This window comes from Aspergillus caelatus (assembly GCF_009193585.1).
Source record: "Aspergillus caelatus strain CBS 763.97 unplaced genomic scaffold BDV27scaffold_189, whole genome shotgun sequence".
Classification (NCBI taxonomy): Eukaryota; Fungi; Ascomycota; class Eurotiomycetes; order Eurotiales; family Aspergillaceae; genus Aspergillus; species Aspergillus caelatus.
In genome coordinates, this window is record NW_022475452.1 from 38,160 (window position 1) to 62,333 (window position 24,174).

At 48.8% G+C, this 24,174-nt stretch overlaps 8 protein-coding genes across 8 annotated transcripts; 7 read left to right on the forward strand and 1 right to left on the reverse strand.

The window, feature by feature from the left end:
- Positions 1 to 908: 908 nt before the first annotated feature.
- Positions 909 to 2,555, forward strand: BDV27DRAFT_148195 (aldehyde dehydrogenase family protein; the record flags this gene model as incomplete). The annotated part of the gene is made up of 5 exons (XM_032070870.1): positions 909 to 962; positions 1,028 to 1,097; positions 1,166 to 1,344; positions 1,384 to 1,599; positions 1,656 to 2,555. 5 exons carry the CDS (start codon positions 909 to 911, stop codon positions 2,553 to 2,555), a joined length of 1,419 nt encoding a protein of 472 aa, XP_031924088.1.
- Positions 2,556 to 3,003: 448 nt separating this feature from the next.
- Positions 3,004 to 3,590, forward strand: BDV27DRAFT_161127 (MGMT family protein; the record flags this gene model as incomplete). The annotated part of the gene is made up of 3 exons (XM_032073160.1): positions 3,004 to 3,118; positions 3,205 to 3,328; positions 3,419 to 3,590. The coding sequence occupies 3 exons, from the start codon at positions 3,004 to 3,006 to the stop codon at positions 3,588 to 3,590; spliced, it is 411 nt and encodes a 136-aa protein (XP_031924089.1).
- Positions 3,591 to 3,973: 383 nt separating this feature from the next.
- Positions 3,974 to 6,333, reverse strand: BDV27DRAFT_32749 (serine/threonine-protein kinase). The gene is made up of 5 exons (XM_032076338.1): positions 5,892 to 6,333; positions 5,022 to 5,812; positions 4,880 to 4,967; positions 4,598 to 4,829; positions 3,974 to 4,522 (listed from the first exon to the last, which is right to left on the reverse strand). Exons 1-5 carry the CDS (start codon positions 6,050 to 6,052, stop codon positions 4,085 to 4,087), a joined length of 1,710 nt encoding a protein of 569 aa, XP_031924090.1. The 5' UTR covers positions 6,053 to 6,333; the 3' UTR covers positions 3,974 to 4,084.
- A 2,709-nt stretch (positions 6,334 to 9,042) lies between these two features.
- Positions 9,043 to 11,418, forward strand: BDV27DRAFT_161129 (putative POT peptide transporter; the record flags this gene model as incomplete). Its single annotated transcript, XM_032073161.1, has 14 exons — positions 9,043 to 9,265; positions 9,316 to 9,371; positions 9,424 to 9,548; positions 9,598 to 9,708; positions 9,758 to 9,904; positions 9,958 to 9,997; positions 10,049 to 10,148; positions 10,196 to 10,379; positions 10,434 to 10,442; positions 10,498 to 10,589; positions 10,643 to 10,688; positions 10,741 to 10,862; positions 10,917 to 10,990; positions 11,044 to 11,418. 14 exons carry the CDS (start codon positions 9,043 to 9,045, stop codon positions 11,416 to 11,418), a joined length of 1,704 nt encoding a protein of 567 aa, XP_031924091.1.
- A 603-nt stretch (positions 11,419 to 12,021) lies between these two features.
- BDV27DRAFT_167263 (glycosyltransferase) lies at positions 12,022 to 15,044 on the forward strand (the record flags this gene model as incomplete). The annotated part of the gene is made up of 7 exons (XM_032074433.1): positions 12,022 to 12,148; positions 12,224 to 12,803; positions 12,856 to 13,092; positions 13,144 to 13,908; positions 13,971 to 14,508; positions 14,572 to 14,710; positions 14,769 to 15,044. The coding sequence occupies 7 exons, from the start codon at positions 12,022 to 12,024 to the stop codon at positions 14,987 to 14,989; spliced, it is 2,607 nt and encodes an 868-aa protein (XP_031924092.1). The 3' UTR covers positions 14,990 to 15,044.
- Positions 15,045 to 15,748: 704 nt separating this feature from the next.
- Positions 15,749 to 19,455, forward strand: BDV27DRAFT_167265 (Alpha/Beta hydrolase protein; the record flags this gene model as incomplete). Its single annotated transcript, XM_032074434.1, has 9 exons — positions 15,749 to 16,239; positions 16,290 to 16,368; positions 16,423 to 16,539; positions 16,598 to 16,864; positions 16,912 to 17,233; positions 17,287 to 17,361; positions 17,413 to 17,476; positions 17,905 to 17,931; positions 17,991 to 19,455. 9 exons carry the CDS (start codon positions 15,749 to 15,751, stop codon positions 19,453 to 19,455), a joined length of 2,907 nt encoding a protein of 968 aa, XP_031924093.1.
- Positions 19,456 to 19,900: 445 nt separating this feature from the next.
- Positions 19,901 to 22,152, forward strand: BDV27DRAFT_167268 (serine hydrolase domain-containing protein; the record flags this gene model as incomplete). The annotated part of the gene is made up of 4 exons (XM_032074435.1): positions 19,901 to 20,459; positions 20,518 to 20,655; positions 20,711 to 20,975; positions 21,025 to 22,152. The coding sequence occupies 4 exons, from the start codon at positions 19,901 to 19,903 to the stop codon at positions 21,857 to 21,859; spliced, it is 1,797 nt and encodes a 598-aa protein (XP_031924094.1). The 3' UTR covers positions 21,860 to 22,152.
- Positions 22,153 to 22,566: 414 nt separating this feature from the next.
- Positions 22,567 to 24,110, forward strand: BDV27DRAFT_167270 (NAD(P)/FAD-dependent oxidoreductase; the record flags this gene model as incomplete). The annotated part of the gene is made up of 7 exons (XM_032074436.1): positions 22,567 to 22,620; positions 22,684 to 22,728; positions 22,789 to 22,836; positions 22,897 to 23,366; positions 23,429 to 23,846; positions 23,905 to 23,978; positions 24,029 to 24,110. 7 exons carry the CDS (start codon positions 22,567 to 22,569, stop codon positions 24,108 to 24,110), a joined length of 1,191 nt encoding a protein of 396 aa, XP_031924095.1.
- Between the last annotated feature and the right edge of the window lie 64 nt (positions 24,111 to 24,174).

Below are 24,174 nucleotides of genomic sequence, written 5' to 3' on the forward strand. Positions count from 1 at the left end.
TCGAGAGTTGGATCAGTGAACTACTGTGCGTAAAAAACAACCCAAGTTTAAATAATCTAGAAGGGTGTCACAGGCAATGTGAAAGCTTTCGTAGAAGGTTCGACCACAATATAGTACCAAGCCACAGCCAATTTGAACCAGTAACACAGAGGGGAGCGGTTTCAGCGGCTGAGAGGGAGTGTCAGTAGATCACCTAGCGTGACTCTTTTGAGAGATATCTGTCTTGGTCGTACAATGACTGCCCGAGGCCGCCATATATGATCCAGCAAGATCACAAAGCCATGCTATCGACGGGCTTAGTGAGCATCCATTGAACACTTACAGATGCGTATCTACTAAGGGTCGCGTGAGGTCTGTATAACAAGCGGAACTGTTCCATTTGCTGCAACTATGGCCCTAGAGGTTAGACCGTGAAACCCACTATTATACTATAGTGGGGTGTCTCAGTGGAGCATTAGGAAAGCATCCTTGGCGTTGACCGAAAGAAATTTTGGTTTGGAGTTTTGAGCTTATGATATGGCCCCTGTTCATAGGGACAGAAAACCACAGCAATGCTGCGCGGTAAACCTAGGACTTCTAGGATTAGATATGTGATGTTGTCAGAGTGAAATCTTTTGTCACCTGCTAGCCAACCTGTTTCCACAAAATTAAATTTGGGATATACACTTATACCGAATCCACTTGGACCGGGGAGATAACGGATTTTAGTGTCGGATTAGAGTTGGAGTTAGCAAACCTCCTCGGTATTTGTTTCTCCCCTTTTACTAAAGACGCCGGTCTTTCTGTCGAATATAAAGATATACTATTGATCCGGAATATTATTAACGACCGTTACTTGGTGCAGAAGATTCAAGTCTTCTAGTTCTATAGATTGTCTTCCCTCCTTGTTGGTTAACTTATTGCGAGCCATGGCTTCTGAAGCACCGACCGAAATTGAAACACGTCTTTACATCAATGGCGAGGTTGGTTGGCTTAATTTCGAACCCACGTATACATGACTTCATGGCTGATGAACCATCTACTCCAGTTTCGCCCTGCTTCGGATGCAGGAACTTTCCCGTTGAAATCACCTGCCACCCTGGAAACAGTTGCATTAGGTGAGTTGTCACGGCTTCTGCCGAGAATTTAAGAACTAGAGTGGGGCTTACAACCATTCGTCATATAGTATCTGAAGCCTCGGTGGAGGATACGAACGACGCCGTTGCAGCAGCTCAAGCGGCATTCCCAGCATGGTCAAGCCTCTCGCCGCGTGATCGGGGGGCGTACATGTTGAAGCTCGCCGATCTAATCATCGAATCCGAAAAGGAGCTAGCATATCTAGAGGCCATCTCCATGGGGCGACCCGTCTCGGGGTACTGAGATGCGAAGGGGGCCGCAGAAAAGCTGCAGTATTTCGCTTCCGCCGGCTGGAACGGCCAAGGTCAGACGAGCCTGAACACACCTGGATTCATCAATATGACTCTGAGGCAGCCTTATGGGGTTGTTGCGGCGATTATCCCCTGGAATGTCCCGGTTTATTTCTTCATAAACAAAGTGGCGCCGGCAATCGCTGCTGGAAATACAGTTGTCATTAAGAGTAGTGAAAAGGCGCCTTTGACTGTAAGCTCACTCTCCTTGGTGGATTTGTCTAGTAATCGATTCTAACTTCATCTCAGTCGGCCAGAGTTGCGCATCTGATTCAACGCGCTGGGTTTCCACCAGGTGTCATCAACGTCCTGTCTGGTCACGGCAATATCTCTGGCTCCGCTCTGGCACATCATATGGACGTCAGGTTGATCACTTTCACAGGTTCTGGGCGCACAGGACGTCTCATTCAAAAGGCAGCGGCCAATTCCAACCTGAAGAATGTGGTCTTTGAGCTTGGAGGCAAATCCCCTACTGTGATATTCCCAGACGCGGATCTAGAGAAGGCCGCAAAGGAGACAGCATATAGTATCCAATGGAACAGCGGCCAAGTATGCATGGCGAACTCTCGCATCTATGTCCATGCTTCCATCGCCGACCATTTCATCTCCCTGTTCAAGGAGAGCTTTCAGTTCGTGTCGATGGGCGATCCCACAAAGCCCTGCGTAAACCACGGTCCGCAGGCCGATGAAACCCAGTTCAACATCGTGAAACGCTACATCGAACTGGGGAAGAAAGATGGTGAACTCATCCTTGGCGGAAACGAGGTTCAGGATCACAAAGGTTACTTTATCCCGCCGACAGTCTTCACAAATACGCCGGAGAGCTCTCAGATCATGAAAGACGAGGTCTTTGGCCCAGTGGCCAATATCAATGTGTTCGAAACGGAGGCCGAGGTTATTAAGATGGTCAACTCATCTGAGTTTGGCCTCTATGCTGCTGTCTACACGCGAGATGTGAACCGGGCCATGCGCTTTGCTACGTCTATGGAGGCTGGTACCGTGGGTATCAACTGCACGAGCCCAACTGGAGCGTTTGACATGCCCTTTGGAGGATATAAGGCAAGTGGAGTTGGAAGGGAGGGAATTCATCACAGCCTCGACCACTACCTTGAAACAAAAACCGTACATCTGAAGGTTGAGGGACTCTAGTTTCGATATAATATTCATAATTATTATGGCGGGTGTCGTTTACAGTAAAATTTTTATGTTGCCTCGTCAAAATATATTAGCTCCCTGTGCCAAAGGTATATAAATGCTCCCGAACGAACAACTTACCATTGAATATATTAGATCAAGTTGTTCAGCCCTCATACACTCAAAACTCCCACCTGTACAATCTAATAACTACTGAACGATATAAATACAAATAGTGACACTAAACTGATAAAGACAACTACTTGAAATGTACATAGAAAGGTTCCACCACCAAGCGTAATTCCTCAACCAGGAACCCTTAAAGCGGCACTCCCGCACCCAATCCGACCCAACCTTTTATCCATAACATACAAATGGAACCTCCTTCAACCCAACAAAAATACCCAATACAATCCCTCTCCCCCCAGCTCAAACTCAATAAATAGAGAAGTAAAATAACAAAATGCCCCGCACAGACGAAGCCGAACACTGGTTCAACGCCGTCTACTCCGCAGTCCAAGAAATCCCCCCAGGCAAAGTGACGTCCTATGGTCATATTGCTCTGCTACTTGGGTATCGTAGGTCTAACCTTTCTATATTGATCTAAAATGAACTCTTTCGTTATATATGAACGGGGTCTAGAGACAATACTAAAGATATATAGCACAACGACCCCGTCAGGTGGGAATTTGTTTGAAACATCTCCCGTCGAGTCCGGAGGAGTACTTTCATTCGGGGAATGTGCCGTGGCAGAGGGTGATTAATTCGAAGGGGATGATTTCGCATCGGTATCTAATCTCTTTTTTTTTTGTGTCTGGAGAACTCTCTTGGGTTTCATAAAATATATGTGTAGGGTTGATGGGTACTAATGTGAGTAGGGAACCTGGGAGTGCGGAACGACAGGCAGAGGCATTAAGAGAGGAGGGAGTGGAAGTTGAGACGGATGCTATGGGGGAGTTTTATGTGGATTTGGCGCGGTTTGGTTGGTTTCCTTCGGTGTTGCCCAGTGAGGAGGGAGAAAGTGAGCTGGAGGATCTAATAGATGGCTGAAGGAGGTGGTTATGAATGTACGCTTGGTTGATACTCCGTCTCAGATATATAAACGCCCATTTCAGAAGCATTGCAAACATTGGGTCGGGGTCGGATTATATCCGACCGCGACGTTGTATATCCTCCTTTTTTAAATGAAACTGCTGTCACACAATCATCTACCTGAACAGCCGAGGAAACGAATACAGGCCTGACGTCAAAAGGGTCTTTTATGTCTAACGCAAGTCCCCATTGACCAGCCGACCCGAATATGACAGTCGTAGAGGCAGACATGATATCAAGACTCTATGTAGGTGAAGAGAGATAAAGGAAAGATGGTAGTAGAGAAAGAAAGAACAGACAGAAAAGGGTAACGAAGAGCATGCGCGTCATGTCAAGGAGTCATCAAACATCCAGAGAAACGGCCGAACCAAGATAGATACATCCGCAGGGCAAATAGAGCAAGAACAGCCACCATTCGAAGAAAAAAAGTCATCACATTGTGGTCGTCAAGTCTACCGCCGCTTCACCTCGGATGCCCATCCTTCAATCCCTTCGCCTCGACTGCCCGGAAGAATGCCCAGCTCGACGGTATCCATCCCTGCCGTATCCTTCATCCACGCATGCGATGCCATACCACCGGCATTGGCGCGTCGTTCGGGCGGGATTTCCAACATGGGCAACAAGAACTCGCTGATTCGCATACTCTCTTCTGCCGAGAAATGGTACTTTTCCCGCAGGACGTCTGGTAGGGCCCAGTGACGGAGTCGATGGATGTTGCGCAATTCGCCTTTGCGGTTAAAGATCTCTTGTGACCACTTCCCAGAGAGGCAGAGCGATTTGGGGAAGGGGCCCAGCAGTTCAATGATCTGTGCAATGTGATCGTCGTCTTTGCCGTATTTCGTGCCCGATTGCGGATCGAAGAGGTAATCACCCGTGATGAGCTCAAAGACCTAGATAATTGTGAGCGGAGGACCTCCGGTCGGGGCGTAACCCAATCGCGCCCGGCGGAATTCCGTCGAACATACCATACACGCCATACTCCATACATCCGTACTTGCCCCCCATTTGGACCCCAGAATGACTTCGGGCGAGCGATATTGTCGTGTTTGGATGTCGTTGGTAAAGTGGTGGCCGACCCAGCAGGCATTCCCCAAATCAGCGATCTTGACCGAGATGATATCGCATTCCGGTTCGTCTTGCGCTTCTTTGGAGGATTTATTCAAGGAGATGCCAGATACTTCGCGTTCGAGGAGGTCACTAGCGACGGTTAGCTACAGTCGCGGTCCGCGACGGGGCATCACGCCTACGCAGTCTTTTCTCGTTGCTTTTGTTTCTCATCTTCCTCCTTAATGCCTAGCATTTCTTTCATGGACGCTTTCTCCGACGGGGCGGTTTCTGCGACAGGTCAGTGAGCGGTCGCAAAACGACCCTCGCGTGATCGATACGTACCGGACTCCTCGTTGATCATCTGACTCAGACTGCTCTGCGAGTGGTGCGAGCTGTGTTTGAAATCAAAGGTGGTGTTCAGCGGACTGGGCAACGGTTGACTCCCCGTGATTAGGGTCCGGCGCCGCCGGCGGCCATTGCGGTTATCCTCTTTGTGGTCCTTCTTCTGCTCCTCCTTCACGTATGTCTTCACAATCTGTTCAACATCGCCGATCTCGATCAATACGTTCTCCGGCTTCAGATCGGTGTGGATGATGCCGCATTCGCGGTGGAGATAGTCCAACCCTAGGAGGACCTGTTTCGTAATCTGTTTTACTAGCGGCATTGGGATGCCGCGGTGGTTCCATCGCTTAATCAAACCGAGTAGATTCTCACCCAATACCTCAAATACCATACATACGTGGACGCCGTTGGGACCTTTGTGCTCGAAGGAGTCGAGCAGACTGACGACATGCTTGCGACCCGGGTGCGACGGCTTGGCTTGTACAATGCGATTCAGGAGCTTGATCTCGTCGATGGCGGTTTCGGTGTAGTGAGCGGCGGAACGAACGACTTTGAGGGCGACGTGTTTCCCGGTGGTGGTATCGCGGGACAACCAGACAGTGGAGAAATGACCCCAGCCCAACTTGCGCACGACGACATAGCGACCGTTGTTATACGTTTCGCCGACGGTGACCGGGTGATAACCGCCCTTGCAGTAGTCTTCTGAATCTTCCTCCTCGGCGGTCGTCTCGATCTCATCAACGGAGGAGGTGGACGGGGATCGCGATTGCGGAACGGCGAGAGAGGGAGCCCTACCGAATGGAAATCGATCGATCAACAAGACGGAATCACACTAGAAAAATCGCAACAGGGAGGAAAAACAAAGCATACCCCTCTGTAGTAGAATCAGCGGCTGTTTCACTGGTGACGATAGGCTTCAAATCGGTTCCTTTTCTGCGCTTCTTACCGCCATTGCCATTGGCGGCCTGTCCGGCCACACCGGCCATCTGCTTTCCTTTATTCAGCACAGCCTTGAGATCAACCCCGTCCATAATTCCGATTGCGACAAAGGAGGGTAAATCAGTTCGAATGGATCGGGCGGTGGAGGGAAGAGAAGTTTTGACGCCGACGGGCGATGAGGCGAATGGGCGAAGAGAAAGTTGATCCGGTACAGTTGGAGGTGGCGGGCGCAAACCGTTCGAGACGATGTGGCGGGGGAGAAAGACGAATAAGTTGGGGGAGTGGAGGATGTCCCACGGGAGGTAGCCCCAAGTAATTCAAAAAAAAAGGGAAAGGAGAAATAGGTAAGGGGAGAGGGGAGAGAGAATAGAAAACTGAGAGGGAAAAGACGAAGGGAAAGAGAAGCGTGTTCGTTGAAGTTGTTGTTGTTGTTGTTCTGAGAGGGGCTCGAATCTTTTTCGGCGGTACGTTGACAATACCTGTGGTTAGTTTACCCTTTCCCAGGTCCTAACGTACAGTAAGTACAAAGATAGATCACAAATTCGACAATCTCAGAAAGATCGGTCTAGAAAGAAAGGGAAAATATTATTAATAATAATATAGAAAAAGAAGATAGGGAATATATGTTGATAAAGAAAATTTGAAGCAGTGTCAATGCGTGACAAGCATTCAGGACTTTCTATATCAAAGAATTTTTGTCCCAAAAGAAAAAAGGTTGGCCATCAAATGGAACCCAATCCTTTTATGACGCAAACGACCTGTTTGCGAGGATGCCCGAATTCCCCCGACCTGATACTAGTCGTCGTGGATGGAGAAAAAGTCGTATGAAAGGGAATAGTATACCTTCAGACAAATCCGATCGTGAAGAATTCAATCGAATTAATTTGTCAAGCGATCGTAAATCATCTTGTGTTGGGGAATGTGATGTCCGCAAACAGAAGTAACAGAAGTAGTAGTATAAGCATGGACTATACAGACAAGGGACCGGATCCCCGGTGGATACTCAGTATACCGACTGAAACATTAATATCCAGATGATGTCAAGATCATATAAGATCAGGTCCAGTCATCTGTCCACCCCCACAGATCCCCCATGGCCCATACTTCGTCTTCTCTGACTCCAAGGAACGTTGATATCGATTTCTTCGACCGTACTCGGAACTATGTCTCTGACGGTAGAACTCCCGATTTCAATATGTGTCCAGATGATTGACATAGTCTGAATGAGATATATCTTTCATAGCCTGTTACTTACTCACTGTTCATTCAGGGGTCTAGATTTACACACACGTCAGCCCTTCAATACAATCGCTTACTATCAGGGACCCCCAAGTGGTTTAGTCGCCCACTAAGTTGAGGGCCAGAGGGCACCAGTGACAGTGCCGCATTAGGCAGTCGGGAGCCACTCCGTCCGATCGGGAAATGGTCGGATTTATCATTTCCCGCCCATGGTCAGTCACAAGAATAGCGCACGTGATGAATAATGTATCTATCACGTGCGATTAATGCAGCTGGAGGATATTGTGGCCTGGGGCATCTCCGCGTCACGAGTACCGAGCACTTCTCCATTTCGGGCATCGAAAGGTGTGCGGTGATGCCACACTTGTCGCGTGGAATGCTCCAACATCCCAATCGGTTAAGATCGCCGCCGTTAGGCTAGTCATGGACCCAACAGTTACCGTCGTTGGTCTTGGAGAGCAGATACGAGCGACGGCGAGCTATCACGACGATAGCACGAACCAGTCGCTTTAGTTTGGAAGTTCTCTCGTCTCTCTGCTGTGTGGCTCTTCACTCCAGCTAGGATCAATACAAGGATATAATAATGCTGTACCACCAAGCTCATAGTCGGAAAACAGACGGAGATATCCCTGAATTTAAATGATCGCCGCGCCGTGGTATGCTGCCCAGGGATTGCGCATGCCAAGTGATAGTGTAACATATAGAGACAACCAGTCCCCAATTCTACCCCACAATTTGCTTCGAGGGTCTTTCCAAATGTGAGGGCGATCATCTCTTAAGAGAGATGGAATCCGAACCACAAGATATGGCGATGTCGGTAAATGTATTTCATAGTAGGTTCCTGTCGCACATCGGGCATCCCCTCCTGGCACCGTGTCTTGCGATAACTTCAGCTGCAGAACTAGTGCTCGACGAAATCCTGTTATTTGGTATTGGATTAGACGTTGGTATTCTTGCGCAATGGTCCACAGGAATAACGTTATATATGGTTTCGTGAAGGGGAGAAATTCCGTTTCGCATCCTGCCAGAGAATGTTTGTTAGAAATGCCACGTAAACCTACCATGTGGGAGATGTATATACGTTGACTCCCTGTGCAGTATCCAGTATTACTTGACGGCAGGTACTGGATAGGATTATTGTGTGTCAAGCTCAGGGCATCCGAAAATCCCGGTTCCCCAGAGCTAAGCTGTTGCCTTGCGGAGCACTATGAATGTGCCCTTGCAGTCAAGGTCTTCCAGAGATTGAACGGCCCAATTAGCAGAGGTACTGTTGAAAGGAACAGCTTCTAGCGCCCACATTCCCGCCGCTACAGCTCCCTGCGAAGGGATACACTCCGGTCTCTGATACAAACTACCCATCTCGTGACATCACAGTAGCCAAAGGCGTGATGATCGCCATCCTACTTGCTGGGATTCCTTAATGAACACTTTTCCATAAGGCTACAGAATCCGGGCCATCCCACTTCATCGGCCATAATATGTATATGACCCTTGCAGTATGATCGGCCGGTGTAAGCTTCACATACCGATTACCGATTATATCGACAGTTAATGCAAAATGCGCTAAAGACATGCAGACCGTGAATTGCTGCAACAAGAGTGGTAATGACGTGATGTCCTGGACAGAGGCCATACCTTGCGTCCATATCAGGTTATGTATCTGTCCACGCATATACATTCCAGTGGTTGTAAGGTAGGATCCACCCACTATAGGTAAAATAGCGGAGAATCCCACACAGTGTCCGTGTGTCGGTTTGCTTTAAATATCTCTACTGGCACTTATTTGAGCTATACTTGGAAATGGAGGAGGAGCAGGGGACTCTGTCACGGAATTTGAACCATCATGGAGTCCAGATCCTGGGAAAGCTTGTCAAACGAAAGTCAAGCCTCGTCAGGGCAAACGCTGTTAAGCGACGATCCTAAGCCTGGGACGTGGGCAGAGCCAAAGGAGGTGGAGCGCTCCGATCTGCGACTGGTCCGCGATGATATCTCTCTGGATATATTTCTAGTGGCTGTTGCAGAGCTGTCCGAGAGATTTACCTATCGGGCGGTGACAGCGCCAATACGTATGATAGATCCACCTACTTTCTATCTGGCCTACTGACGTGGATTCCAGAGAATTACATTCAGAATACACGGGACGATCCATTGCACCCGGGGGCCCTGGGAATGGTGCGCTTGACAGCTATGAAAACGAACTTTACGTTCGCTAACGACAGATTAGGGCCAGACAGTAGCGACCAGTATTAACTATGTTTTTGTGGGGTGGTGCTACCTATCTCCGGTTCTAATGGGTATCATAGCAGATAGCCTTCTGGGTCGCTACAAAACCATCGTTATGGGGACGGGGTATGTTAGTTCACGTACAGCGTAAGCCATATATTGACAGTCTTTGTAGGCTATCTGCATGCGGTGTATTGATCTTGTTTTCTACATCTCTTCCAGTGAGCCTGGAGCATGGAGCTGGTCTCCCGGGACTCATGGCCGCGTTGGTTTTGCTCGGACTGGGGTAAGCTTGATGGAGCTTCAGAATTGAAAATATAACTGAGTACTTATAGGACCGGTGCTATCAAGAGCAATGTCGCACCACTGATTGCGGAGCAGTATCACTCTATCGGGGCACGGGTGAAGAGCTTGCCAGATGGTGAACAGGTTCTGGTAGATCCAAACGTTACAATTCAGGCAATTTATGCCCGATATTACTGGTCAGTTGCCTTTCGCATTGTCTCCTTTTCGCCCACCCTGACAGTGATCTTAGGGTTATCAACTTGGGTGCACTATCGGTTATACCGGTCTCTGTAAGTCTCTTTCCCCCCACCCGCATTGGACTACCGTTGACACACTCCTAGTGGTTAGAGCTTAAAGTAGACTTCTGGGCCGCCTTTATGCTGCCGTTATGCTTTTGGGCCCTGGCAATCGTAGCGCTTCTTGCTGGTCGCACGCGTTATAGTAAGGATGTCTATGGATTACTCCCCTTCTATCGCTGACTGTGATAGTTGTGCAACCGCCGAACGGATCAGCTATTACTAAGGCAATGCGAGTCCTATGGATTGGCATCAAAAGCGGAGGCAGTCTCGAGGCAGCTAGGCCTTCATCTCTGGAAAAGACCGGTGTCTCCGTGCAATGGGATGATGTGTTTGTGGATGAACTTAAACGTGCCCTGGTGGCATGTCGTGTATTGTAAGTACTCCGGGATGAGAGGTATGACGCATGTGTTGCTCACAGGTGATTTAGTTTGATCTTGTATGTGCTTTAATATCTGACATACTGAACAACGAAGAGAGCTAACTTTAGCCAGCCCCTTATATTGGATTTGTAACGGGCAGGCAAGTTCGAATCTTGTCAGTCAAGGTGCCTCAATGGATACTCATGGCATACCGAATGATATGAGTATGTGTGACTGCTTGTATTGATGTATGGATGACAAACTGACTGATGAGCAGTGGGATGTCTTAATCCGATCACAATACTCATTGCAGTACCGTTGTTGTATGTTCGATATTTTATAACATTGTATGGATAATACTGACAAGGGTATCAGTGAGCGCTTTGTTTACCCAACGTTGCATCGCTTTCATATCAAGTTCAAACCCATCAGCCGGATCACGACAGGCTTTCTCTTGGCGTCCTGCGCGATGGCTTTAGCCGCCGGTCTCCAGGAACGTATGTAGACAGTTTGTTGTCTTGATTTGCCTTTTTTCCACTAACCGTAGGCAGTGATCTACGAGACCTCCCCATGCCAAAGAAACCCAACTACTGACAGTTGCAAAGGAGTACCTCCGGCTCGAAAGGTGGGCTTCTCCAATCTTAAGATACGAAATATGCCTCTAACAAGCTTAACCAGATCAGCCTACTCTTGCAGATACCCGTTTACTGTCTGATGGGTCTATCCGAGCTTTTGGCAATGCTATCCGGGATGGAGTATGCCTACACGAAAGCGCCAAAGTCCATGCGTAGCATCATCATGTCCCTTTTTCTTTTGGCCGGGGCTTTCGGTTCCTCCATTGGCGTTTCCCTTTCGCCGACATCTGTAGACCCCAAGGTTCTGATAGAATACGTATCACTCAGTGCCACTATGCTAGTGGCCGCTATCATCTTCTTTCTGTGCTTCCGAAAATACAATAGGATGGAGGAGAGTATGAACAAGCTGTTGGATGCAGATTGCCCGAGAAGGCGTTCATGGGACACAGATGACACACCCCGGCTGGAGAGGCAGTGATCTGTCATGTATATATTTCTTAGTGTAAGCTTCGATGTTTACGTCGTGCATTGTCTTCCTAGATACTTGTATGTCTCAATGTTTACGAATACAATCAGGATTGACTATCATGAAGGCTATCGACTACCAACTCTATAGTCTTGATACATGACCCCAACAATCTCTATACTGCACAGATGATAAGATAATCCAATTCTTCTTGTGTATTACATGAGAATTACTAATCTGTGGAATTCGGGTCTGGTTCCCGAGTCCGCACCCATGGATCGGCATCCCGAGTTCTTGATGGTGCAAAGCTAATGTTGCTGTTACGTTGTAGAGGGGGTTCGCCCGCCACGCCAATATTCTGCTTAAATAATGCTTTGTCAAGAGTGACTGTTTCATTTGCTTAGGATCCACCGACTTCCTGAAGATCTGTAGATATGCAAAATGCGAGACGCTGACGCTAGGTATACATAAGTTCCTATACTTTACACAATGACAAACAAATCACTCAGAATGGTCTCGACCAGTCTGGCTGCTACGTCATGAGACAACCTTATCTTTGCCACAGCGCAAACCAAGCTTTATTAAAGATTAAAATGGGCGTGTAGGGTTGCTTCGATGAACGATCTAACCGCTAAAATGGCGAACGGTGCGGCGCCGAATATTCCACTAGCTCTTGCTCCGGGGTCTAAGGGTCCCGAGCACCTCATTACTGATGGTTTTGACGCGGAGGCACAGGTAACAGGTCTGTTATAGGTTTTTCTTTTTCGTAGCCATACTTTCAGCCGCGAGTGGGTCTAACTTGTCGTCGTTTCCACAGACGATGGTCGCGTGGATATTGCAGTTAACGATGATGATCCGCAGGTAGCTAGCCTGTTGGATGCTCTCCAGCGACAGACCACTCGTCGCCCATCGCTGATACGACATGACGGTGCTCAATTTCCAGTTCGGCTAAACGTGGTCATTCATGTCGTGGGATCTCGTGGCGATGTGCAACCATTTATCGCCTTGGGCCGAGCAATGAAGAGACATGGACACCGCGTTAGACTGGCAACACATTTGGTGTTCCGAGATTTTGTGAAGGAGAATGGATTGGAATTCTTCAATATCGGGGGCGACCCGGCTGAACTCATGTCGTTCATGGTGAAGAATGACAAGCTCATCCCAAAGATGGAGACCTTGGTCCAAGGGGCGATCGGCAAACGCCGTAAAGATATTAGACTAATGCTCGGTGGGTGTTGGAGATCTTGTATTGAAGCTGGCGAAGGTATCGATTTGACCAGTGACGACCCAATAACTGCGGCGCCATTTGTGGCCGATGCTATCGTCGCGAACCCCCCCAGCTTCGCCCATGTCCACTGTGCAGAAAAGATGGGTGTTCCATTGCATTTGATGTTTACGTTGGTCTCCCACTGGATGGGTCTCTCAAATCTCAGCTGCTGATGGCCTTAGAATGCCATGGTCCCCTACTCAAGCGTTTGCGCATCCGTTAGCAAATGTCCGGGTTCGCGATACAAAACCGTCAGTAGCAAACTTCGCATCTTACGCCCTGATGGAGATGGTGATGTGGCAAGGTGTGGGCGACCTCATTAATGCGTTTCGTCGCTTCGAGCTGGGGTTGGAGCAGTTGGATGTGATGCGAGCGCCGAGTCTGATCCCTCGACTACGTGTTCCTTTCACCTATATGTGGTTCGTATGCTGTCCCTGTACATGAATACGTCCAACGAATGAGTGTAATAGGTCCCCGTCACTCTTGCCAAAGCCGGACGATTGGCAAGAGCATATCGACATAACGGGCTTCAACTTCCTGCCTGCCAACGCCGACTATGTCCCTCCCTCCGACTTGGTTGAGTTCTTGGACGGTGGCCCCCCACCGCTCTACATTGGCTTTGGCTCTATCGTGGTTGATGACCCCGATGCTCTCACGAAGACTATCCTAGATGCAGTTGAAATGACTGGCCAACGAGCATTAGTCTCAAAGGGATGGGGTGGTCTTGGAGCCGAAAAGATAAACCGCCCAGATGTCTTCTTCCTCGGAAACTGTCCGCACGATTGGCTTTTCAAACGGGTTTCCTGTGTAATCCACCACGGAGGCGCGGGGACCACGGCTGCAGGCCTCGCCCTAGGCCGGCCGACTACTGTTGTGCCCTTCTTCGGAGACCAGCCCTTCTGGGGTGCTCTCATCGCGTCTAACGGAGCAGGGCCTGCGCCAATCCCTTTCAAAAAGCTTACTGCCGATCGTTTGGCCGATGCGATCCACTTCTGTTTGAAGGCTTCTACTATAGACAAAGCACAGGAACTTAGCGGGAAAATGCGCTCGGAGGATGGCGCCCGCGATAGCCTACACAGCTTTCATAGCCAACTCGACCTTCGCCGCATCCAATGCACGTTGTGTCCTGATCGTCCGGCTGTCTGGCGTGTTAGACGAACGAAGATATTACTTAGTACATTCGCGGCTACTGTTCTGGTCCAGGAGAAGAAGCTCAACCCTAAAGATGTCAAAATGTAGGTATACCAAGTTTCTCCTTGTCAGGAACTTCTCCGTGTGCTCACATGCTTTCAAACAGGTACCGTGCAAAGCGCTACGACATCGATCACAGCTGCGCAGGGGCCGACACCTTCACTGGTGCCATAAGCAATTTCCTTACTGGGCTCGTTGACGTGCCGGTCAACGCAGTCCACAATATATCGCGTCCAGCTGCCGATCGCTTTGCGGAAAACTATAACCTACCATCCTGTGAGGCGCGCAAAGCGATGCTAACGCCGGCGGCCTCCGTCGCAACCCCGAGTGCAACCTCGCAAAAGGATCGTGTACAAACTAATGACGACGCGAAATCGATGTCTAGTTTGTCATCCTCGTCGACCTCCATGTCACAGGAAGGTACGCCGTCAATGGTTGTCAAGCGGAATCCCTTGCAAAACATAGCGGTGAACAGCAGTTATCTTGGTCGCAGGGTGCTTAACTGGGTGGTTGAAGTGCCCATGGGGGTCACGCTGTTGTTCTCTCAGTTCACACATAATGCCCCACGGTGCTACAATGATCAAACTGTGCGAGAGTTACCTGAGGTGACAGGGGTTCGGTCTGGATTTGTTGCGGCCGGAAAGGTAAATGCTTTCGCGAGACTTTTGTAAGCAATTGAATAAGGCTCGTCATACTAATTGGCCTAGGAATTCGGATACAGTTGGTACGATGGGATCACTGGCGTAGTAACGCAACCCAGCCGCGGCTGGAAAGATGGTGGATTTGGTGGAATGACAAAAGGCGTGGGTAAAGGTGTGGGGGGCTTAATCCTCAAACCTCAAGCCGGTAAGACTGGCAATTGAGTCTTTGACCTTACTTAATCTGATATTAATTGGCTTTATAGGTATCTGGGGCTTGATCGGCTATCCTCTAAATGGTGTACATCGAGCCATTGAACACTCATATGGGGCGGACAGAAAGGGTTACATTGTCCGATCGCGCATCAGGCAGGGAGTTGCAGAATGTAAAGCTGCGTCGCAGGAGGAGAGGATGGCTGTGCTGGAGAAATGGAGTACTTACGAGAAAGGAGTTCGAGTAAGGCATGAGAAGAAGGCTCGCACATGATTCTATTTCGTTCCCCATGTATATCTATTTCAAGAACACCTAACGAGTATCTACTTCTATGTACGTGTACAAAATATCATTCACCAAATTGAAGTAATAATATATGCTGCTAATATGGTATTCCAAATCTATTGAGGAAAGCCCAGGGAAAGTTCTGCCCTATATCCAGACTTACTTTGAAAAAAGCCCGTCCCTGCTGACCCTTCCTCCACAGAGCTACGTTTGATCCTAATCATGAACCAGCATTCCTCCTGCAATCCGTCATGATGTTGACAGCGAGGTTGCTACAATCTGATCGTGCAGAGCTCGGTTGGATCTGAGCTATATGGATATATGTCATTTCGGGACTCAGCATGTCAATTCAACTGTCGGAGGCCGATGTCTTTAGTATTGCCGGATAGTCTTCGCTCCGAGATTAGCATCACTCTTCCTGCACTGCGCCATATACAACTAGTCTATTGGGTACAATCACAGTAAAATCGAATTTTTGTCGAGGCCATCGCAACTCTATTAGGTTGACAGAAAAGGTAGGATCATCAACGGCAGAGAGATTCGGCAGTGGTAATGTCCGAGTTAGCATTGAGAAAAAGATTCAGGCTAATCGGAGAAATGCAGGATGATAAATGTGGATCCCAACCCCAAAGATTCTCCGCGTCCCCCGCATTTCCATCTGGGATACTTAATGCTTGTTTGTTTGCTCAAGCTTAAAGGCCTACAGAACGATAATGACTCCGTGAATGCCCAGCAGGTAATCTCACCATGGTCAGGCTCAGCCTTTTCATAACGACTATCTTGTCGTCTACGGCGCTGGCGTCGGAACTCCTCCTCGACACCACGAGTGGTCCAGTAGAAGGTTTCTATAACAGCTCGTCTGTGCGTGCGTTTCTAGGTATACCATACGCTGAGCCAGCAACGGGGTCACGTCGATTCAAGCCACCCGTGCCCAAATCGCGATCCAGCCAGACCGTTCAGGCCAGCTCGTTTCCTGCAACATGCCCAGGGCAGTATACCTTCTCCAATGAGTCCATCTGGAGCGTCCTACCCTACATGCCATGGAACACGGATAGCATGTCAGAAGACTGTCTTGCGATAAATGTATGGGCGCCCAAATCTAACAAAGAAAATGGTAAATTCGCGGTGATGATGTACATCTACGGTGGGGGGTTCACCCAGGGCGGATCGGCCATCCCCTTCTACGATGGGACGAACTTGGTCGAGGAGCACCAGGATATAATTGTCGTTACCTTTAAGTGAGTGCTATCTGATTAAGAAGGTTTCCGACCTGACCATTGTCTGTTAGCTATCGTGTCTCTATATTTGGGTACCCTAACGCTCCGGGTCTTGAACCTGGACAACAAAACGTTGGACTTCTCGATCAGGTACGCTGCTAGACATACCTGGCTCTGCTGTAGAGGGAGAACTAATGAAATCAGAGACTCGCCGTTGAATGGGTTCACCGCAATATCGGCCAATTCGGTGGAGATCCCTCAAGAATTATGCTGTTTGGCCAGAGTGCTGGGGCAGCGTCCACGGATCTGTTCACCTATGCGGTTGGTATACAGATCCGATATGGTAAAGAACAGGAATTAACGCCACGTTGATTTCTAGTACCCAAACAACCCCATCGTACACGGCGTTATCATGCAATCGGGCGCCGCATCGATAATTATGAATGAAGACAAAACCCATCAGAACTGGAAGAATCTGACCCAAGCACTCGGATGCAGTACTCTGCAATGCATGCAGGGCAAGCCGTGGGCAGATATACTCGAGGAAGTGTCTTCTGGGTCTTACAGCTTTAGCCCGGTACCAGACAACGTTACAGCATTCGCCGATTATGAAGCTCGTGCGAGACAAGGAGGGCTCGCTCGTTTGGTAAGCTTTCTTTCGGTCTATGGATGTCAGGTAGCTGATTCTTCCAGCCAACATTAATTGGCGGTGCCAACCGTGAAGCATCAGCGTACATGAATCTTAGCTCCAAGTCCATCAATGAGACGCTGGTATATACAGCTACTCAGAACACATTTAATTGCCCAATTGTTGAGACGGTGGGTAACCGCCTCGAGCAAGATATCCCAACCTGGCGATACCTGTACCACGGCAATTGGTCCAGCTTGAGTCCGACTCCTTGGCTTGGAGCGTACCATTCTAGTGATGTACCCATTATCTTTGGGACATACAACAATACACCAGTTCAACCGCCCTCCAGCCCAGCAGAGGTCACAGCGAGCAAATATATTCAAGGTATCTATTTACCACGGTCTACTGAATTCCCGAATCACTGCTAACTGGGTCAGGCGCATGGGTGGCATTTGCCAAAGATCCCTGGAACGGGTTGAATAACTATGGATGGCCCCAGTTTACCTCACAGAGTATGTTTGTTCGCGGACCCGTGCTAATTCACGGCTAATAGATATTTTCAGACCGGTCCCTAGTCAATTTAGCTCTGGACAACCGCGCTACGGCAACGATAGGCTCTGCGGAAAAGTGGGATTCATATTGTCTTGGGGGCGAGCATAACTCCTAGATAGATCTGTATATCTGTGTCGGAATTGGGTATAAAGCTGGGCGAGAGATGGTGGGGAACCAAAGCTGTGTTAGGATGGCATGGACAACATTCAATCGGTAGCTTGATTAGATATCTACCATTATTCGCATCACATATAGGCGACTATCACGGCTGGCCTTAAGCCAACGGCCCCCACGGCGATGGATGCTTACTGATATTTGAGCCAATAGTTCGTGGATCTAATACGAAGATTTAAACCCCATCGGGAAAATGGCAGGCTTAGTTTGAATGAAGCCTAATCTGCATTTTTGTGAAGATAACGCTGGCGCTCTCCACCCACCTGGCAACAGTCTGAAGCACTTGGCGCAATGGTGGAAGGACAGAGTAAACGAAGATTTGTTAACAGATCCAAGACAGGATGCCGCACATGCCGGTGAGTTACCGCGAGGATCGTTCGGATTTCAGCCGATCGGCTAATGATCGGAGATAAAGAGCCCGTCGTGTCAAATGTGATGAGACCCCGGGATCATGTCGCAACTGTATCTCAACGGGCCGAAAGTGCGAATACGACATCCAGCGCCTGCCACGTCGGCTACCTGGGAATCGACCGACCGCCGAATCTATAGTGCTATCTACAAACATTGCCGGTGGCTTTCGGTGGAAAATCACGTCCGACGAGCGTCGGTGTTTTTCATTCTTCCAACACCAGTCCCTTCCCACTATAATCGGATATTTTGACTCCCCCCTATGGCAGAAGTTGGTTCTTCAGATGAGTCAGGTCGACCAGGCAGTCTACCATGCAGTCGTGGCATTTGCCGCAATCCATGCAGACTACGAGGCCCGTGGAAACCCTGTAACAATATATGATTTGGACAACTCGTGGCAGCGGTTTGCGATCGATCAATGCGGGAGAGCATACGCGCTATTGACTGCGCGCTCTGCGTCGCAGGATCCCAATTTACAGGAGGTCACACTCGTGTGTTGCATGTTGTTTGTACTCTCGGAGCTCATGCGCGGTTACTATGACCTTGCTTTCACCCATCTGCGAAATGGCTTGCAAATCCTGAAGGATGTGGGCCGTCGCCAATTGCCTGATCCAAATCCTACACGCGCCTCAACTATAGAACAAAGTCTCGTTGATACCTTTTCTCACCTGGATGTCCAGTCAGCGTATTTTGGTGTGGGCGAACTAGTACTCCCTGTGCAGTCAGACGCGTGTCTTTTGAAGTGGAATAAGGGCAACGTGACAGCATTTCATCATATTTGTGAAGCCCGAAGGGTATTAGACTCTCTTATGGGAGCGGTGTTCCAGTTTCATACCTCCGTCTCACCCCTGTCGCTGACAGAGATCAGCGTCAGGTATGGATACCTTTCGAAACGGCAATTCGATCTCGGTTCTCAGCTTCGGCAGTTTGCCCAAGCATTTGATCCTCTTTATAGGTATCTATCCGCGCGGTGTGATATCAAAGTGAAACGGGGCGCGGACATAATCTATTTGCACCAGCTGTCCCTGTCCATGATTCTCGAAACATGTCTTCTTTGTCGCACGAAGGAACTCCTTGATTATTATACGCCAACATTTAGGACGATCGTCGCACTAGCCGAGGTGATTACAGCCAGCTTCACGGAACTTCCCAGCATTCTGCTCCATATGGGGGTTATCGCTCCGTTGTTCTTCGTTTCAACCGAGTGTAGTGAACCTGAGGTTCGATGGCGAGCGATTCGAGCGCTCCAATCTTGGCCGCATCGCGAAGGGACTTGGGATTCCAATCTGGTCGCAAGAATAGCCATTGAGACGATGAGAATTGAGGAACAGACTGTCAAAGACAACGGTCAAGCTTGTCGTATCAGCCACGCTTTTACGACAGTATCGCCAGAAGACCAATCCTCGGCTCAGATGTTGTACACTCTTGATGACGACGACGAGGTCCAATCACGTACATTTTCGCTGGAATAACGGAAAATAAAAATAGAACCCAATGAATCTGTCAAAAATCGGTCTGCCTAACATTCTACCTTTCTTCTATTTATTTGTCCTGCCTTGCGATGGGGTGCTCCGCCACAATCTGACTCGTAGGATCCAAGTAAAATTTAGTCCCAACCCAAGCATTTCTAATTTAGCCAAGAATAAGCGGACTAGCCAATCAAGCCAAATACAAGACTGTACCGTGTGTTGGCAAAGTTGGTGCATGTCGTCTCCACTTTAAACGAACTGGCCAGTGAGACTGCACGAGTCGCAATGAATGTTGAGATCTTTGCTTGCAAGGCATCCGTTCAGCAACTCTACATGGAAATCATCCATAGAAGACCAATGAATTTATATATCATTATAAAAGCATGCTCGCGCCACGAAGCAATGTCGATTCTCAACCAGAAGCCATTTGTGCTTGAGAATATCCACCATGGGATTGCTATACTCAGCCCGAGCTCATCAGCTCTTGGAAATAGTTTCATTCCTCCTGTTCACTCTTGTTTATTCTGGAGATTCCTGTCCCCTCCAAACCCCCTTATACCCTCCACCGCGGGATCTCCTCTCCAGCCAAGATGTCAAGACGGCTTCCAAAAACCTCACTGAGGCGATCGAAGAAGCCCTAACTACTGGTAGAACCGATCTCGGCTCATTACCTATCAACACAACAACATTCGCTGTTAAAGTATTCTCCTCTCACACAGAGGACTCTATATACGAATACCTCTACACTTCGCCAACGTACAGTCCAAAGTCCGGTGTAGGGGCAGAGAACACGACACTTGATAGCGTTTATCGGGTTGCAAGCATTTCGAAACTGTTCACCGTCTTGACCCTGCTGGCACATGACGGATATACCCATTGGAACCATCCGATTACGGACTTTATCCCCGAGCTAGACACAATAGCTCGTAACCAGAGCTCCCGTATTCAATGGCGGGAGATTACCATTGGCGATTTGGCCGCGCAGTTGAGCGGCGTGCCCCATGATTGTATGTCGTTCCTCCTTTTAGATCTTGCATACGGAAAGACTAAACATTGTACATATAGATGGGTTTGAGGATATGGCCGGTGAATTTAGCAACGAGCAAATGATGGCCATGGGTCTTCCTGCAGTTCCTGCGAAGGATATCCCGACATGCAATCAGGGCGAAGGTGTAAATGCGGGAAATCCGTGCGATAGAAAAGGTGTGGTAAACTGATAAACTTCAATTATGGTCAAATTGCTAATGGGTTACTAAAGCATTCCTCCGCGGTATCGTCAGTGAAGATCCGACGTTTGCTCCAGGTACCACGCCCGCGTACTCCAATGCAGCTTACCAGCTGTTGCGCTATGCGATGGAGAACATCACTGGAATCGACTTCCTGTCCATGTTCGAGAACAGCATAGCCCAGCCCCTCAACCTGAACTCGACAAGCTTGTTCGTCCCGAAGAATGCCAACGTTGGTATCATTCCGGTTAATGAGACGGCCAGCGTGTGGGACTTTGATTTGGGCGACGGCGACGCGTAAGCTACCCTACGTTCACTCAAGTGATCAAAGCTGACAATATCCTAGTTTTGGAGGTGCATACTCGAGTGCCAATGATCTTGCCGTTATTGGCCGTTCCATTCTTCAATCTCTTTCCGGTACCTCAGCATTGAATCTCTCGTCAACCTTGACCCGTCACTGGCTCAAACCATTGAGCCATACCACCAGTTTCAAGACCTCCGTCGGGGCTCCCTGGGAAATATTCCGCTACGAGCTACCGAACCGACCCAACCATGCCGTCGATGTTTACAGCAAATCCGGGAACTTGGGAGCATACGCCGATATCGTTGCGCTCATTCCGGAGTACGAAATTGGTTTCTCAATCACAGCTGCTGATCTGCCGACGAACCCTCTACCGAATGTATGGGGACTAGCAGACCTAATTATTGACCGGCTCTCTCCTGCATTCGACAAGGCCGCCCAACAAGAAGCCAACAGCACTTATGCGGCTACATACAAGGCCCAGGGAGCTAATTCTACGACTGATTCCTATGTCAGAATTACAACAGATCACCAGAAGCCCGGTCTTCAGGTGACTAAATGGGTGAGCAACGGCGTCGACTTTCTTCAGTCTCTCGCAAGTCTTTCGGGGCTCGAAGAACTAGCTGTCACACTATATCCCACGGGTATAGAGCAGACCGTGCATGGAGAATCGGCAAAGCGTGTATTTTTCCGCGCCGTATTCGACTATGACGCGACTGGGCAGTCAAAGGGCGTTATCTCTAATTGTCAGTCTTGGCTCAATGTCGATGGCTCTCGAGTGGGTAACATTGGTGTTGATGAATGGGTGTTTGCGATTGAGAAAGGCCGGGCAAGCAGTGCTGAGCCCCGACTAATGAGGAAGCGGCTGCGTCGGGTATAGAAGGGTCAGTTGGTTTTAGCTCTAAGATTTTGTGCACCATGTTCTAAGATTAGTTAAACACCAAATAGTTAGAAATAATTAACATGCTTGGTAGTATATTGCTCCGGGAAAAGTATAGTACCGATATATGCTGCTGAACCTCATCTCCATAGCTTCTATAGGTATCCTTCGCAAATAATATTGCAGCTTAGATTGTCAGGACACTGAGGGAATTGTGATATTCATACCAGACTTGGGCTCGGAAACGATATACTGGCGGAATCCACTGTCCCGAAGCGGTGAACTTACTTGACATCACGGGGAGATTTAGGACCAGGTAATCTACAACAGCGGTTCCGATCCGGTGGGGGAGGGGGGTTTCTGATAACTCTCTGAAGCGTCGCATCATTAGCTAATCGCACATCCAGTAAACGGAAAAAAGCAACCGTGAGGCGATCCGGAAGTGGCCATCCGAGACACAATATCCATCCGCTCGGTGTTAAGAGGGAGAATTATCCTCAAGGAGTTAAGCTTTACCCCCGAGCCCCGACTCCGTGGATCAGATAACGGAATCATGCCGACCCCGGCTGCCGTCGACCAATGATCGTCCATGGCAGAGTCTTTTTCCGCTTTGCCTCCCTTATCTGATCGAGTACTTAAGAAGAGGCGCGTCCAGGGACCCCAGTCAACAGTTCATCTTTCATTTTCAAATTCATTATAGACGCAAAATGGCTAGTGCTTTAAGAAATATTATTGTTGTTGGAGGGTCCTATGTGGGAAAGGTTAGTTATGACTGAGTATCTATCTTTTCTCTCTTTGATTCCTAATGCTAAGGGTGAATTTAGACCACGGCCCAAGAGCTCGCACAAGTGGTGCCAAATACACACAGGGTAGGTTCCTACGTTGGGATATTGTTGAAAGTTTTAAATATCTGACTTTAAAACTTGCAGGTCCTGTTGATTGAGCCGCACAGTCATTTCCATCATCTCTTCACCTTTGTAAGTGTGCATGGTCTCTCTCTGCACTGATTCCAGCTTACCAAAGTTCTTATTATTCAGCCTCGCTTCGCAATTGTTCCCGGACAAGAACACAAAGCCTTCATTCCATACACGGGACTCTTCCCGTCCACTACAAGCCCAGTCCGACATGCCGTAGTGCAAGCCAGGGCTCTATCGGTGCAGTCGCAGCACGTCAAGCTGGACCGTGAATGGCAAGGTTCTCGTCAAATTCCCTTCGACTATCTGGTTGTCGCGACCGGTACCCGTCTCGTGCAGCCGGCAGGTATGAGGCATGACGACAAGCTCTCCTCTGTCGCATATCTCCAAAACCACCAAAACGACGTCAAAAAGGCCAAGTCCATTCTCATCGCAGGCGGCGGTGCGGTCGGCGTCCAGATGGCCACGGACCTGAAGGAATTCTACCCCGATAAGGAAATCACGGTAGTACAGTCTCGTCCTCAGTTAATGTCGGGGTTTCATGAAGGGCTGCATGATCTTGTTAAGGAACGTTTTGATGAGCTTGGCATCAAGTGAGTATAACATGATTCGGGATTACCGGCGTGTGCATGTGCTGATGAAAAATACTTCACAGATTCGTCACTGGAGCTCGCGTAAAGATCCCTGCCGAGGGATACCCCACTCAGGGAGGTCCATTCAATGTCGAGCTCACCAACGGCACGCAATTGTCGACAGAATTTGTGATCTGTGCTACCGGCCAAACACCAAACAATGGTCTCATCAGTGAATTAACCCCCTCAACATCCGAGTCTTTAATCAACCCCGATAACGGCTTTATCCGGATCCGGCCTACGATGCAATTCCTTGACCCTAAGTACTCGAACCTCTTCGCAGTCGGCGACATCGCAGATACAGGACTCCGTAAGGCTGCCAGACCCGGCTCAGCGCAGGCCGCTGTTGTCGCAAAGAACATCCAGGCTATGATCGAAGGAAAGAATCCCGAGGACGTTTTCCCACGGATGCCGGCAGCGATCCATCTGACTCTAGGAATGGTAAGTTGATTTGATATCAATTCCATTATATTGCTGGACTAGTGCTGACCACATCCAGAAATATAATGTGATCTTCAGGAACCCTAATGTCGCCGAAGGGCAGACCGAGCCCACTATCATGAAGAAGCTTGAGTAAGTCTCCCTATTTCCACCAGATATTCATCTGCTAACAGCACATAAAGTGGACAAGAGGATATGAATGTCGAGGCATTCTGGCAGAGGCTAGGTGTCTCGATTGAGAGCTCGAATCAGTATCATCTGTAGAGTTTCCATTTGGGTTTTGGTTTGTGTCATGGTTTTAATGTTGTTATAATGTATTTATACCCAA